The following is a 16,683-nucleotide window of genomic DNA, read 5'->3' as shown; positions in this document are numbered from 1 at the left end:
TCCAACTGGGAACGGATCCAAGTGATTTTATCCTCCAGATGCCGAGAAAACTCCTCTGAGCAGCCCTGTAAATAGGCCACTGGGCCCCCCTTTCCCAAAAGGGATCGGGTGATCCTAAACAGGGCTGCTGGGTGGCATTCTGCAGATGCAATAAGAGCGGAGAAATATTGATGTTTTGCTGCTCTTACTGCCACAAGGTAGGCCTTAATAGTAACTCTAGCCTGTGTTTGGTCAGATTCGGTCCTTGTTTTCCTCCAGCGGCGCTCTAGAGTTCTCTCAATTGTTTTCAAGACCTTCAACTCCTCTGTAAACCACAGGGAGTGTCGGGCTCAATGGAACAAGAGAGGTCACACAGGCGTGATCTTGTCCAAGGCCTCAGCTGCCTTCCTATTCCAGGCAGCGGCCAAGGCCTCCACTGGACCATGCAGCGGATCCTCAGATATAACCCCCAGCTCCCTTTGGAACCCAATTGGGTCCATCAGTCGCCGGGGGCAGACCAGTTGAATACGTCCTGCCTCCCTGCAGGAAGGAGAGCACACCGCTCCTCAGTGATCAGTTCACAAATAAAGGGGGCCTTGTTGTTAACTGACCTGGCATTAAGAAGCAGCAGCCGAAAGCCACGGTCTCCATAGGTCTGCTGTCCAAGACCTGGTTCTGAATCCAGAGGACCGGAACACACCCCGGTACTAAACACTGAGGGCGTCTTCCCCGAGAGCGGCCTGCCTTCTGACTCCTATCAAAACACCCCTTCCCTGTCACTACTTGAATAATATAACCTGCCCTAAACCCCCCAGGGGCTCCAATTCCCTCCAATTCTGGGCCTCTGGCTTCCCTAGTTAGAGGACCCCCCATCCAAACATACAATAACAATCACCAAGTCAATCAATCAATCAGGGGTGGTGGTGTGCTCCCCACCATAAGAGAATCTCAAGATCACCAGGGCATGATCTGACCATGACAATAGGGACAGATGTAACTCCCCCTTCAGATCATTTTGCCACTGCTCTGACAAGAAAACCAAGTCCGGTGTGAGACCACTGTCCTGAATTGGGTTGCAAATAATCTGGGACAGGCCCATGGCCGCCATGGTGGCCATGAAGTCCCAGGCTGCCTCCAAGGTGTAAGGTTTACCCCATTCGTCTCAGAGAAACTCTCGTGACACGTGTGTTCAGCAAAGAAGTTTACTCAAGCGTAATGTAAGTAAGTACAAACAAAGCCAGGGTTGGCTTGGCACATCTTACAACATATTTTATAGCTACCCCGTCCCCGCACTTTGCCCCGTTGCTTGGTTACTGATTACCCGCAGTAATCCCCCCCTTGCCCAAATGCCAGATTCAGTCCGGTTCTTTTGTGTTCTTAATTGTTGTCTATTGGTTGTGCATTGTTGTCTTTGTTGGGTTTTCCTGTTGTGCGCAAAGCCGGGAGTTCTCAATCACCCGCTGATTGCTTCGCTTCCGAGCCACTGCACTTTCCTTTGTTTGCAGCACCCGAGGGAAGCTGTGCTGATACAAAGTATCCGCTTGCGGTTTTGAGTTAAGCGCCGCCACCTGTTGCCAATCAGCAAAGTGTCCGCTTGCGGTTTCACTTCCTCTTTTCCTCTGCTCACGTCTGGGCAGTGAAATTGACTTAGGCGAAGCTAAGCGGTGCCTTCGCCGTACTGGGCCGTGCTGGCTGAATCTGACACAAGGAACGTCCCAGGGATGGCAAATTGAAGTCCCCCAGAACCATAAGTTTGGGGAACTCCACTGCCAGCCCCGAGACTGCCTCCAGCAGCTCAGGCAGGGAGGTTGTTACGTAGCAGGGAGGCTGGTACAGCAGCAACAATCCCAACTGTTCTCGCGAAGCCAGCTTCAGGAACAGGTCTCACAACTGGCCATTTGTGGAGCAGTACCCCTGAAGGCCAACAGAGATTCCAGGGTGACAACAGCTACCCCTCCTCCCCTACCCTGGGGTCTTGGGTGGTAAATCCAGCTAGACACATTTCCAAAAGGGGCACCCCTCCTTCAGGGCACAGTCAGGTCTCGGTGATACACACCAGGTCAGCCTGCTCCTCAGTGATCAGTTCACATATAAAGGGGGCCTTGTTGTTAACTGACCTGGCATTAAGAAGCAGCAGCCGAAAGCCAGGGCCTCCATAGGTCTGCTGTCCAGGACCTGGGTCTGAATCCAGAGGACTGGAACATGCCCTGTTAGTAAACACTGAGGGCGTCTTCCCCAATAGCGGCCCACCCTCTGACTCCTGTCAAAACACCCCCTCCCTGTCACCACTTGAATAATATAACCTGCCCTAAACCCCCCAGGGGCTCCAATTCCCCCTAATTCTGGGCCTCTGGCTTCCCTAGTTAGAGGACCCCCATCCAAACATACAGTAACATTCACCAAGTCAATTAAATCAATCAATTGGTGCCGTAGGAGCCTCACCTCTCAACCCCTTTACACACCATGCCTCCCCCATTGACCTCTCTCACTGGTTGGTAGGGGACAACACTCACACTCACCCACATATTCTCACATCCACCCGCGGACTCCCTCCCTGTTTCTCACCCTAGGGAGGGGGACCCAACTAACATCTAATGAAGGGACCCCAACACTCAGTCTGGAATTGAACCCACCGGCTTCCAAATCCTTCAGGTCCCCTCAGGGGGCCAGAGACACTGTTCAGGTGTCAGATGCCAAGCCAGTTGTTAGGCCAATGTCCAGGCCTCAGTCCTTCATCACCGGTCCCACTCAGGTCACTCCAGCTGCAACTCAGGTCCCCACTAGTGCTCCAGTACCAGTCCAGCCAATTTCCAGGCCCCGAGCAGTAGCCCAGCCTCGAGCCCAGCTGAGTTCTAGACTGTCGCGGTCCAGATCCCTCTTCAGGCTGCATACTCTCTGCATCATCTGACACATTAATTATCCCATTTAGATCTAGGTAATTGTACAATATTGGAATGATCTGCCTCCTTGCTCTCCAGAGATATTTCTGTTTTGGTGTTTTCCCATATATGCCTTTATTCCACTTTAAAAAAATACTTGGAGACGGATTAGCAATGAAGACAGCAAATTGCATGCTGGCATTAATTACGTCAGTCTGAGGATGGATGGGCAACACTTTAACTCAATAGTGAAGAAAAACTCTTACATGGATCTTCCCTTTTATATTTTACCTGTTAATTGTTAAGGATTGCATACATTTATGTACAAAACCTTAGAGCAAGGTTAAAACACTCTTTTTCCTGTTAGGGGCCTCATTGGCTTTTAAATGGTATTTGGGGGCCTTATTTTAAAATGTGAGGGATATCACACACATACACAAACAGCTTGGCAGGATGAAGTTGATTTAAAATAATTTCTAAAAACTGGGATATCTGATTTTGGAGGCTCAGTGCTCCAGTTATTAAGGAAATAAAATACACTTCTTATGATTTAAAAATAAATGAATTCATCAGCAAATATTATTTCATGTTTATTGGACCCTTCAAAGAATATTTAAAAAGGATTTTTAATTATTATTATTTTTTTGTTCTGGCATTGTAAGAGGTTTGAAAGTTCTTGACCCATATGATCTAATCTTGTCCAGCTATAGCTCCTTTTTGGTTTCAAATAATTACATAGACCGTAAAATCTTAAAAAGGAATATTAAAGTTAAAAATCTTAATCTGATGTTAAACTACAGTATATTCCCCAGATATGGAATTTGTCTTATGAAGAGCTTTGGCTCTATTGAACCTGGGGAATAGCAAACAAGATAACTTTTATGTAAATAGAAAAAAAATTATTCTGACTTTAAAGAACTGATTCAATATATAATTCTATTACCTATTTTGGAAAAGTTTGGGTTCTAAAACTGAAAAGATAAAGCAATATGTTTCTGTATGGCCTAAATTTAATGATAAGCTTAAGGACTGAATACATTTTCTATTGATTCTAATGAATATATCTTTTCTCTCTTTTTTCTGTTAATTAATCCCCCCCTTTTTTTGGTCATGTTTAATTTATTTTAATCCATTAATATATCTAGGGCTTCTTTTCTTCACTGTATTACCATTATTTTTTTCCTGTTGACATTGTAGTTTTCTGTATTTTACTATTAAAAGTAATAAAAAGCAAGTAATCTAATCTTACTTAAATTAGACTTTAAATTAAATTAGACTATTTAAATTAAACTACTTTATTCAATATTTAATTGTTTTAATTACATTATTTTAAATTGTTTCCTCATTCCCTAACCTTTGAACGAAACAAATAAGTATAAAGGATACTTAAGTACAAAATATGAACATTATTTATAAAGTGTATTAATACATTTCTGATAAAAAAATAAAAAAGTATTTTTTACCCACACATTCTATCATATGTTCTCTATCTGCAATTTATTTTAAGTAAACAGAATTGCTCATTGTGTGACTAGTGTCAGTAGTTTCAGAAGCTGTAGAATATAAAACATCTACATTTTTCGTATTATAATATGGTATGAGAGAGATATTAGGAAAAGAAAAATCTTCCTCAACTACTATCCAACAAGTTGGAATTATTAAAATCAGATCCTTGTTCACCTTCTGCTATCCATATTAAATGACAGAACAAATGCCAGAAAATAAAACAATTTTATTTAAAAATCAAGCATAGTTACATAAAATATAAAATAATATAAGACTATATAATGTAATACAAATTAAGCTGCATTTCCTCTTCAAGGTAAAATAATCAACTGTTGGAAAGCAAATAGCTGATTTAGATGAAGACAAAATAAATGCAAAGGCCTATGAAAAGGAGATAGATTAGATTGAATGCCAACAACTCTCCTTTTAACCCCTTTTTACACATCCAATTATATGTGTGATTTACATCATAAATAGTGAACCTCGCTATTCATTATTTGATTCAAAGATTATACATTAGCCTTGCCTCTGTAGAGATTAATATTAACATTGTACTAAATTGCATGTGTTAAGTGTCCATATTTAGTTCTGCTTTTGGACTACTCTAAACTATTTGACCCCATAGCCTGAAATTTACTGTAATGCAAATCTCAGAGAAATCTGTGCACATCAAAGTAAAATATATCTCTGAAGTACTGAGGAAGCATCATCCCATTTTCTTTCCTTTGGACATGTAATGAATGTCTTTTAGCATGACTTGACAGCTTGACAAATAAGACATCGCTGTTAAATCTATACAACTTGTGTGTGCATGTATGCAGTTTCGTTAACCCTATCCCTTATGTTAAAAATGTGTATTAATATATCAGTGATCTACCTATTTTGGTGTAGTTTGAAAATTAAGATACTAGTCTGTTCCACTGCCAGGCAATGGTGAGGTGCCAAATTTTGAAGTATAGACATAATCTTTCTATAGCAGCAGCCCCAGGGAGATCCTGCTGAGAAAACAGAACTGAAAGTATCCCCTGCATTTTTGCCACTTTATTGCTGCGAAGTGTCTTATTTTTGCATGATGATGGCAAGCTGTTTATACTACTCTCAATCTTCGTCTCCTTTTGCTCATCCCTTGTAGTCCCAGAACAGCTGGAAAATATCAGGCTGGGGAGAGTTAAGGTAGACAAAGTATTAGTAATTTGATGTTTTAAAAAGCCCAAGCATATTACTTAGCTTTCAAACATGTTTAATACTAACATTGTTTGTATTCTGCGATCACTAATAGTGCATTTAAGAGGAATCTGTTTGGAAAACCATGTCTGAAGCTGATGAAGAAGAAGGAGGGGAAGATTATGAGGACGTAGAAGAGAAATCTTCAAAAAAATCAGCTACTGAGGGACTTCTGCCTCAGCAGCCTGAAAAAAAGGCAAGGTATAGGTTCTTCTTTTCTGTAAAAAAAAAATCTTTGTTTTCCTCATTACATTTCCAAAAAGGAAAGAGGTGGGGGTGTTCATTTAGCACAAACATGGAGAACATCTAGTCTGTAGTCCTAAATTCCCATAAACTCTGCAGGCTCCTTCTGGAGGCTCTGCCTTTCTCCCAAGACCAACACTGTCCCATCCTACATGGATTGCATCACGCTTACATACGAGAAAGCAAATAAACCTTCTCTTTCTCCTCCTCCTTCTCCTTCACTTGAATCTGCTGCAGAAATGTACTTAAAAAAATGCCTCTGACCAAAATGTTTTCATTTCTTTATAGTGTAACCTCACAACTGAACTGCTGCTGCCTTCTGTGGAGTATCGTCTGGTTAGTGGTATTAGTGGCTTTTGCTTGGCCCTTGAGTGTGGCTATGGCAGCCCTTTATGGATTTGTGTCACCCATGATTTCACTGATAGGACTGGATGATATCAGTGAATCTATGCTGCAAGCAGTACATGTGGGAAGAGAGTGTGCTAAGAACGTCAGAACTGGCAGGGCCATGGTTTGAAGAAGAGACTTCACAGCTACTCCCATCCCAATCCTTTACAAGTGTCCTTGCTTTACATGTTTTCATCACTAACATTCGTTTCTACATCTTCATTTCAACATTTATATTAAAGAGGACTTTATTTCAGTCTAAAAGAGTTTTCATGCTATTTTTACCTGACTTATCAGTTTAGTCTTCAATGTACACAAAAATTAAGAGCAAAGCAGAGGGTCACCTTGCTTTGCGGCACCTCCCTTCTGAGGTTTCCTCCAGCAGTTCTTCCAATGTTTAGTGAGCTCCTGGAATTTCTAAAAGAGCTTTCTGTAGATGTGCATTGCAGGCGCAGAACTCTTGGAAACGCCAGATTGAGGCTGCAAGGCAATGCCAAGCATGTCATCAAGACAAATCCAAGTAACCTTGTAGAAGCCTGATTATATTGTATACCAATATTTGATTGTATTTAAAATCAGTTATTTTTCACTTGTATTAGTTTTTAGTTGTCCCTTCTTTTTTATTTAACCCCTCCCCCTGAAAATCATAAATTTCTATTTTTACTGTGTAAAATGTTAAATAATATAGATCCGTGTATGTATCTTCTTCCTGTCTTTTGTCCTTGTGAGAAGTATAGCTCCCAGCCTATTCTGGTACTACTGGTGGGTTTTCATTAGTCTGTTGGTATTACTGGAGAGATCAAGGATAGAAAGGGCTCAGAATAGGGAAAGGAATGAATACTACTTCCTTTTCCAGTTTCTAAATTGGAAGCAATACAACTGGTCAAAATGAAAAAAAGGCACATTCACATCCTGGAGAATTGGAATGGGACTTAGTCTAGTGATGGATAGTTAATCTTTAAAACCTCTGATTCTCTCCATTAATTCTCTAGGACTTCAGAAAAGTTGATCAAAAATTGGTAGGGAAAGTGACTAGATAGACTGGTGAAGAAAGATGAACGGGTGGGTTTTATTCAAATTGTGCCTCTGAGAGATTAGTGGGAATTTTGAGAATGCTGTGGAAGTGGTTTGAGCACATGGCTCCAAAGACAAAAAGACAAAATAAATCAATGCCGTGTATCTGCACTGGATCATGCTGACTCAGAGTAAAGGTTACAAGAGATTCCAAGATCACTTAGGAAAGAATTCAGATGGGATTTTGCAGCCATAAATAACCAGCTAGTTATGCTTTAGAAACTTGGAATATGTAGGCTTCTGTAGGGATATGTTGAAGCTGGCTTTGGTAGGTTCAGGTGAGATTGCATAGTTTTTGTACAGAAATGTTGGACAGTTCATTTTGTAAGAAGATGGAGAAGGGCATAGTTGCTGCCAGTGGCTGGTTGCAAGTACTTTCTTATTTAAAGAATACAGGTAGTCCTCGCTTAACAACCATTTGTTTAGTGACCGTTTGACATTACAATGGTGCTAAAAAAGTGACTTACAACCATCGCAGCATCCCTGCAGTCATGTGATCAAAATTTGGGCACTTGGCAACTGGCAGGTATTTATGATAGTTGAAGCATCCCGGGGTCACATGATCACCATTCGCAACCTTTCCAGGGGGCTTCCGACAGTCAATGGGGGAAGCTGGATTTGCTTAACAACCATGTGATTCACTTAATGACCATGGTGATTCGCTTAACGCCACAAAAAAGCTCATAAAATCGGGTCCAATTCACTTAAGAACTGTACTGCTTAACAACCAATTTTCCAGTCCCTATTGCACTCATTAAGCGAGGACTACCTGTAGAGGAAAACAAATAAATCCACGCTGAATTTTTAAAAAAGAGCTCTATTGGTAGTACTTTGGTTTCACCCAGTAATGTTCCAGATCTGAGTCTGGGATAATCTATATCCCAGATTGAAAGAAGGGTTGGGCTTTTTTATATATTGTTTGGAACAATTTATCTTGAATTAGACCATAATGATAAAAGTATACATAAGATGATTCTATCTGGTCTGTTAAGCAGTTGCCAACCAATTGGCAGAATGTCAATTTTATTTGTGCTTTTTTTTTTTACAAAATTGCCTTACCCATTTGAATACTGCCTTTGACATACCACCTAGAATTGAGTATAGCTTTTGGTTTTCATACTGCTGGATGGATGACACTCAGGTTCTCTGCTGCATGGAAAACCTAAACAGTGGCACTGAAAGATTTCGTAGGGCTAATAAGAGAGACCTTGGGAATTTTCATTATGTAGAAAGGAGGGAAAGGATTATCTCTCTTGCACATGCATTAGTAAACAATGGAAATTGGAAGTATGAGCCTTCTTCTCTTTGCTGTTAATATATATGAGGTTCATTTTATTTTATTTATTGCTTTGGGTACTAATACTCCATTTAGCATCTTGCCTGGTTTAGTTGTTTGTGTTTGTACACATATTTCTCTGTAAAAATAAATACATCAGCAGAACTTCAATGACCACTTGCATGTATTTGAAGGTGGAACTCTGTGACAGTGGATAGTACATTATTTTTGTACTTTCATATTCACATAGAACTGCAAAGGCCCACAAGCATTCCTTAAAGACAACATCTTATGTCATATTCTAGAGTACAAATATGTCAAATCAGTTGGCTTGAATATGTATGTTAACAACCTTCCTGTGCTTGCCATGGAACAGAAGATCTGCTTTTAGTAACTCCTGAGGCCCCTTGGCTTCATAAATAAAATAGCTGTCTTTGTGGATATTTGTCACTTTAGAACTCAGAAGAACTGTATACGCTAGCCATGTAGTTTAGCCTCAAATATTTATCAACTTCCCAGTCCAAAATTTCTGATTCTTAATTGTTCATCTGCTTATTAACAAGATATTTGCGAGTAGACTGAACTGGCAAGATTAGTCACCTTTGATTAGGTTTGATTAGGATATTTGCAAGTAAATCAATCAGAGTTAATGGTCCAAGATCAAACACTTGAAAATAAAAGCTTCAGCGTCATTGACTCCAGTGTGTTGCCTTGACCACAATATATTATATAATCTTCAAATGAAGATTTTGTATGGAGACAAGTACTGTTCTCAATATATACACATTAATAAAACCACTGATTTATATAAACCTTTACATTTGTTTCAATAACTTCCAAGGATTTGAAGGTTGTAATTTTTGCTGTCTTCTAGACAGTAAATTAAGTAATCCCACTCAGTTAGATTAAACCACCCAACTTTCCTTCCTTCTTCTTTTCACAAATGCATGCCCAGTGTACCATTTCTTTCAGTTCAAAGGAATGTGGTACCCAGGAACACTGTAAAAAGTTTAATTGTTGACTATTTGACAACTGAATGGAGCAGTAGATAAAATTTTATCAATTGTACCTTCTGAAAATGCTTGAAAATTATTGATACTATATCTTAGGTATAAGACATTTCTTTGGCTATTTAGGTTGGCAGTTAATGGTCCATTATGGTCTGCTAATCATTCAGCAACAGGAGCTCATGATTAGGGCAGAGATGTTTGTCCTCAAAACACTGAACTATTCAAGAATGTTCAGAATGTAGAAAAAATAGTTATGGAAGAGGCAGAACTTCCCTCCCCATCCCACAGTTGGGGACAAAACAGAGATTGGTTAAGAGTTCCTGAAACTATCTTAATTGAAATTGTCCAGCAAAAGTTGATGTCCAGGCACCTGAGGCAAGCTATTTGTTTGTTTCTTTTTTAAAATAGAAAAATGCTCTGCTTGTGTAATTCTGAGTCTGGTATTTGCACTTAACATTGAGGAGGGCATGAGGGCAAGAGTGGACTTACTAATAAGACAGGAGTAGGACTGTACCACACTGGTAAATGGGGCTGGGATTTCTACCTGTTTCCAGTGTTGCTGGGGGGTTTTCTTAAAGGTGACTGTTTTTAAAAATTAAAGCTGTATTACATTTCTTACAACTTACACTATATACTTCATGTTTTTTTATGCCTCATAATAACAGAAAATCATATTTTGTTTTTTCATGTTGTTTTGGGACTAGGAATTGCTCATCTCTGGCTATTACTGCACTTCACCACTGACTTCACACAGCCAGCATTGAAGCAAAATAAAGTTGTCCCAATAACTCTTATTTATTCCTTAGATTTAGATGCCGCCTGACTCCAAAGCAACTGTCTGCATAATGATGATTGGATGACTGTAGAAGATACTATGGTCTCCATAGCTGCATTAATGTCAGGGTGTTATCTCAGCTAGGGAACAGCCAGTTCCAACAATAATTTGCCACAAGCGGCTGAGAAATCAGTTTGGCTCTGGTGTTTCTCTGCTGACCACTTCTTGTACCACACCCTGTCCTTGGCCTCTTCTACTCCTGACTCCCTTCATAGATGGGATAGGTTGTTTGCAGGCTTGTAGCATTCTCTCAGGACTCTTAGTGAAGAAACTTGGAGCAATTAGGATTGTCACTCCTGCCAGACAGCTTGGAATGTCATGAGTGGACACCCTGCCTCTATTGTATAGGAAGAAATAATTAAATAGACTCAGTAAGCCATCTGCAATATCCTCCCATTTAAAGTAAAGCAGATAACATGGTAGCTCCTGGAAACTGTCACCTGTCTGGAGAAGTAAAACAGTATTTTTAACTACAGTAAAGAAGCAGGAGGACAAGAACAACTTTGCAAGAGTGAAATACTCTGAAATGTTTAGCATAGTATTGGTGGTTGAAAAAGCAGTGGAATCAGATTTTTGACAGACTTTATAAAAGAGTTTGATACTGAGCTTTTGTTCTCCACTTTTTTTTCTGATTGTAATAGTGTTTCAATCATTCTTGCAATTATTTTCTGACAATCTCTAACAATTTATGTATGTACATACCAGCATGGATGCTATGAGCAGCATATAGTTATTTCACTGATTCTGAAATTTGAATGTAGAAATATATGAAGATGCATTTCAGCACTCTTCTCTCACACTGATACATTTTCCATATAAATCCAGCAATTTGTTTGCATTAAATGTCCAATATTTTAATATTTCCAATTTTAATTGTTGTATGCCACTCAGAGTCACCTTGTGTGAGATGGGTGGTCATATAAATATGATAAATAAATAAATAAATAAATAAATAAATATCCAATTTTGGAAAGTATTTCTCTAGACAGTTTGGTTTTTATGGGAACCATTATTGTGTATCCTGCATATGGGTTTCACTGCTAGTGCATGTGTATCCTAACACAGAAATAGAGGGATCTTTTTGCAAAGATAAGGTGCACATTTTGCAGAATGTATATTGTACCCAGATAAAGGTTTTAAATAACGTTTAAAGCATTAATGATTCAAATTAAACCTCTCAAGTTTTATTTTAAAATAAATCTATACAGAAAGGATGCACTGATAATATATCACCCCTGAGACTGGACTATTTTCATCGATAGGGATAGATCAACAGAAGATGGAAACAATGAATTATGGTTTGTCAGATAAGAAGGGTGCTAGAGAAATGATGATATTTCCCTTTCAGATCTGAAATGGTAATAAAGCAGAAAACATCACAAAAGTATGGTGGTATATACTTCTAATTAGATACAGTTAACAAAGCTGTCTCCTTTCCAATATAACAATTGCATTCTAAATATTATGGATACACAAGCCCATGTCTGATTATTTACAAAGCTGTGCTTCTAAAGGACACCAAGGAAATTCCTTCAGGATATGCATTGGCAATCTGAGGTTTTGCATACCAAGTTAAACCCACTCAACGTCTGCCTCTTTTGCCTTGTCTATTTTTAACTGAAGACTAACAGAGATTCCTAAACTGCTGTGATCAATGCTGGAGATTCCATCATTGGCACAAATCATGAATGTAGTTGTTTCAGCATCCTGTCAGGGAAACAATTGCTACATTTTCATTGCTGCTTGATTTCCTTTTGGTTTTGCTTGTTTTCTTATACAAGATGCTCCATTTTTCCCCTGCGTGAATTAGTTGATACTACCAGTTGAATATGTACTAAAAATACAAAAACTGGAATCTTAAAAAAGTTAATCTAATGCAACAGAAGTTTCTCCCACTCCATGCACTCTTTTGAAACACAAGCTGCTTTCCCTGGCATCAGTAATCAGTGTGTTTATCTGTTGCTACAAGATTGATTAGGGAAAAAGTATTAGGAATTTATGAAATCTATGTAAATTTATGAGATCTATGTATTTACATTAATCATAGAGATTTTTTCTTCTATGAAACTTTATTTCATGTTGGTGAATCTATTGCAAATGGTTTACAAATACTGAATCTAGAAATACAATTTTTATTCACCTGTTGGATATGTTGGATTTCAGCTTCAGCTCTAATAATTACAGTTTCCACCCAGCATGAACTGTATCCCATGGATTAACAGCTTACTTATTCTACTTTACCAAATGCTAATCTTTTGCCCACAAATGTCTTACAATCTATAATAATAATATTAATTGCAAAAGGCAGCTTTATTTGGAACAGCTTATATCCTGCAACGATACCTTTAACACCATCAAACCATCAAACAACATCTGCATATCCCAGGTCCTTAGGAAGGACTCGATAGGTGGATAAAAATGCCAACTCCAGTCTAAACATCTGGTTGACTGTGCGACCAACCATAATAATACAGCCAAGATATTGCAATGGAGTTTGGATTGAACAAATATGCCACCCTTACTATCAACAAGGGAAAGATAGTGAAAACTGAAGGAATCAATATGCCCAATGGAAATAACATCAAGAATGTGGATGAAGGAGATCACTACAAATACCTGGGCATCCTTCGGGCTGACAACATCAAGCATACTGAAGTCAAGAAGAAGGTTAGTAGTGAATACATCAGAAGAATGAAGAAGATCTTAACGTTCAAACTCAGTGGCAGAAATACCATCAAGGTGATTAACACCTGGACAATTCCAGTCATTAGCTATACAGCTGGAATAGTGGATGGGACTGAAGCTGAACTAAAAGCCCTGGATAGGAAGACCAGAAAAATCATGACAATGAATCATGCCCTTCATCCACGCAGCAGTGTTGACAGACTCTACGTACATAGGTGGGCATGAAATGTTACAATATGCTAGACAGTTGAAGAAAAAAAAAAGGGCATTGAAGAATATCTGAAGGACAGTGAAGAAGATGCACTGAAACTAGTATACTATGAAGGCTTACTGAATACCAAAGAGACCAAACTGGCCTATAGGAAAGACCAAATGAAGAATAGAACAGAGACATGGCAAAGCAAAGTATTACATGGCCAGTACATACACACACACACACACACACACAAAACTGGCAGGCAACAAGAAGACCTGGCAATGGCTAAGAGCAGGAAAGTTGAAGAAAGAGACAGAGGGGCTAATTCTGGCTGCACAAAACCAAGCCTTAAGAACAAATGCATATAAAGCCAGAATTGAGAAGACAGCAACAGACAGCAAATGCCGCCTCTGCAAAGAAGCTAAAGAAACAGTGGACCACCTAGTTAGCTGCTGCAAGAAGATCGCACAGACTGACTACAAACAATGGCATGACAAAGTTCATCAATGGTGCATTGGAATATCTGCAAGAAATACCATTTGCCTGCAAGCAAGAACTGGTGGGACCACAAAACAGACAAAGTAATAGAAAATGAAGAAGCTAAAGTCTCTGGGACTTTAGAATTCAAACAGACAAGCACCTGCCATACAACTCCCCAGACTTAACAACTGTTGATAAGACAGACAAAAAAATCTGGATAGTGGACACTGCAATACCTGGAGACACCAGAATAGAAGAGAAAGAATTGGAGAAAATCACAAAATATAAAGACCTGCAAATAGAAGTAGAATGACTATGGCAAAAGAAAGCACAGATAGTACCAACAGTTATAGGTGCCTTAGGTGAAATCCCAGAACAGCACCACTTGAACACCATCAGCGTTGACAAAATCACCATCAGTAAATTGCAAATGGCAGCTTTACTTGGAACACTACCTACAACACTACCTTTAACACCATCAAACAACATTTGCCTATCCCAGGTCCTTGGGAAGGACTTGATAGGTGGATAAAAATGCCAAATCCAGTCTAAACATCTGGCTGACTGTGCGACCAACCATAATTTATTAAATGTATATGCCACCTGATCCCCAGCAACTATATTGCTCATAGCAATGGTGAGGAAGCTTTTTTTTAAAGTCAAGGGATGTTCTTGTGGAATTATATGTAGGAGATATAAAGTAGTGGTAGGCGAGGCTTAAGCGAGCATTTGGTGGAATGACAACCAAAACCAGTTGGAATCTCCTTTTTATCTTTCTTGAACTCCCCTTTGTTGTCTCTCCCCGCCCGCCCCCAAACAATAAGCTAGGACAGATTGATTTTGCTAGAGGTTTGAACCAATTAGTTAGAAAGCATTTCTGAAAATGAACTAACAATGATGTGAAATTAGATTATGGGTTGCAGGTTGCCCATCCCTGGATTATAGTCCCTTTCAAACCTCTTCAATATGTACAGTAACGACATGGAGATAATGGGACTGTGCTAATGGGCTTTCCCTTCCACACTACATGTTCTCATTGATTCTAAGCCAACTTTTAAGCATATATATGATAGTCTGGAAGGACCATTTACATGCATAACCCTTTCAGGTTTTAAGAATATGCATATAGATGAGGGGCAAATTGATTGGGAAAACCTGATCTTCCTTTCTCTATTCATTGTGCATGCAAAAAACTTCTGAATGGTGCTTTTTGCTTATTTACTGTTCATTCCTAAGGATTCCAGAACATTTCTTACATACAACTCTACTCAGAATATAATTTCCAGTGAACATAATGAAGTCTTGTAACATATGATGCATGTAGTAAAATAAGTTGGACACAACTTCCAGTACAATACAATTCCACAGTACAATATTCCCAACCTGGCAATATTCTGAAGATGTACCACATTACCCATCAAGCCCTGCTAGAAAGCCAAAGGATGACTGCGATGATGAAAGGTGTAGTTTAATACATTTGGAGGATTGGGGAAGCTGCCAAACCATGACTGTACCTCAGTTCTTAAATATGTATCTAGGATTGGCTAAAATAGGCAGTGCATGATGTCAGAAAAATCTCTTCATTGGGTGGGTCATTGCCACAATGACAGGAATGTCTATCATCATAAAGTGAAAAGTAGCACTGATGTGTAGATATTTAATAGAAACAGATGGGAATGGAAACAGCTCACCTATGCCTTTCAGATTCTTGAAAGTAATTTAAATCTAAACACACCCATCATGATCACAGCAGTAAATTGTTAGAATGGAATTTCAGCTGATTAAGGATGCACACTGTGTGCTATTACAAGTAGACCTTTGTATAGATTCAGTGGTAGATTGGTCATAAAAACTTTGCACTATCCCTCTCTTTCTTACCTCTTAGGTCTGGACTGTGGATTATACTTTTAGTCACCCAAGAAAAGGTTTGATAATTGGTTACTAGCAGACAGTGAATTCTAATTTTTTTGCATCTCACAGATCACGCAGCTGAATTAAAAATGAGGAAAGGGGAGAGAAATGACTTTTCTCTGCAATACATCTTATGGTGCTGTGGATTTCTGAGAAATCCATTGGGGAACAGCACATCATCTCATATTCTTGTACATGCAGGCAAATAAATTAAATACCACAGAAATCCCACTTGCCTCTAATCTTCTCCTTCTACAGATACTGAACCTTAGTAAGGGACCACAGCTGGAGGGGCACTCTTCACCATCAGGAAAGGAGGTACACATGTGAAACAGTATAACGTAACCAATTCTTGGATATTCTTCAACAGTTACCTGATTATTTACACTGGGAAAAAAAAGAATTTATTTAATGGGTTAAATGCACATGATGTCATATTAAGAATTTTGCCTCAGTGGCTGCAGCATCCTACACATCTTGTACATAAACAAGTCTTATTAAGTCTCTTCATGTAGAACAATTAAGAATAGAGAATTAACCAACCAATGAGGTGTGGCAGGACTAAAGGACAATGAAAGTAGGGATTTTAAAACAGACATCAGCATGTGTAGATGTTAAATGGATCCATCCCTGCTCTTTGAAATGTTAGATTTTGTTGGTCCAGTTGCTTTTTTCCCACTCTAGGATGACACATGCCAGACACCGTGGCAGCTAGAACTTAATGCATTGAGATTCTTTAAACTACCGTGATGGGGAAAGTCAGTTCCATACTTCCATTCATTTACTCACACACCGTTTTTAACTTGTCTCCAGAAGTGGGATGGCGAGATTCGACCCCCCTTTTCCACATCCTCCCGGTCTTAACTGGGTGCCCTATTTGGCCATCCCCTTTGCCGACTGAATGCAACCCCTTCGCTTTCCTTACAAGGGCTGTGGAGCCCCGAGTGTTTCGGCCGGCTGTGACTTTTTGCCTTCCCTACTCCATTAATGGCCTCACG

General features: G+C 39.4%; 1 protein-coding gene and 1 long non-coding RNA gene across 4 annotated transcripts in view; one reads left to right on the top strand and one right to left on the bottom strand.

The window, feature by feature from the left end:
• The window catches only part of LOC148214930 (uncharacterized), a 30,532-nt gene extending 24,266 nt beyond the window's left edge, over positions 1–6,266 (top strand). For 2 of the 3 annotated variants that reach the window (XM_088145417.1, XM_088145416.1), the window contains one exon: positions 6,120–6,266. In XM_088145417.1, coding sequence (XP_088001543.1) covers positions 6,120–6,266 — 147 coding nt within the window. Of the gene's footprint in view, positions 1–5,643; positions 5,790–6,119 lie in introns of all 3 variants that reach the window. The other variant, XR_015796987.1, reaches the window with a different exon arrangement.
• Positions 4,431–16,616, bottom strand: LOC148214929 (uncharacterized). The gene is made up of 4 exons (XR_015796988.1): positions 16,479–16,616; positions 15,922–16,072; positions 6,504–6,698; positions 4,431–5,522 (listed from the first exon to the last, which is right to left on the bottom strand). It is a non-coding gene; the product is annotated as an uncharacterized LOC148214929 (long non-coding RNA).
• Positions 16,617–16,683: the final 67 nt, after the last annotated feature.

Source organism: Python bivittatus, unplaced genomic scaffold (genome assembly GCF_059951505.1).
Source record: "Python bivittatus isolate LINGU-HERP-01145 unplaced genomic scaffold, Pbiv_v1 ctg000480_np1212, whole genome shotgun sequence".
NCBI lineage: Eukaryota > Metazoa > Chordata > Lepidosauria > Squamata > Pythonidae > Python > Python bivittatus.
The sequence above is the reverse complement of the archived record's forward strand: the minus strand, read 5'-3'. Positions and strand labels throughout refer to the sequence as shown.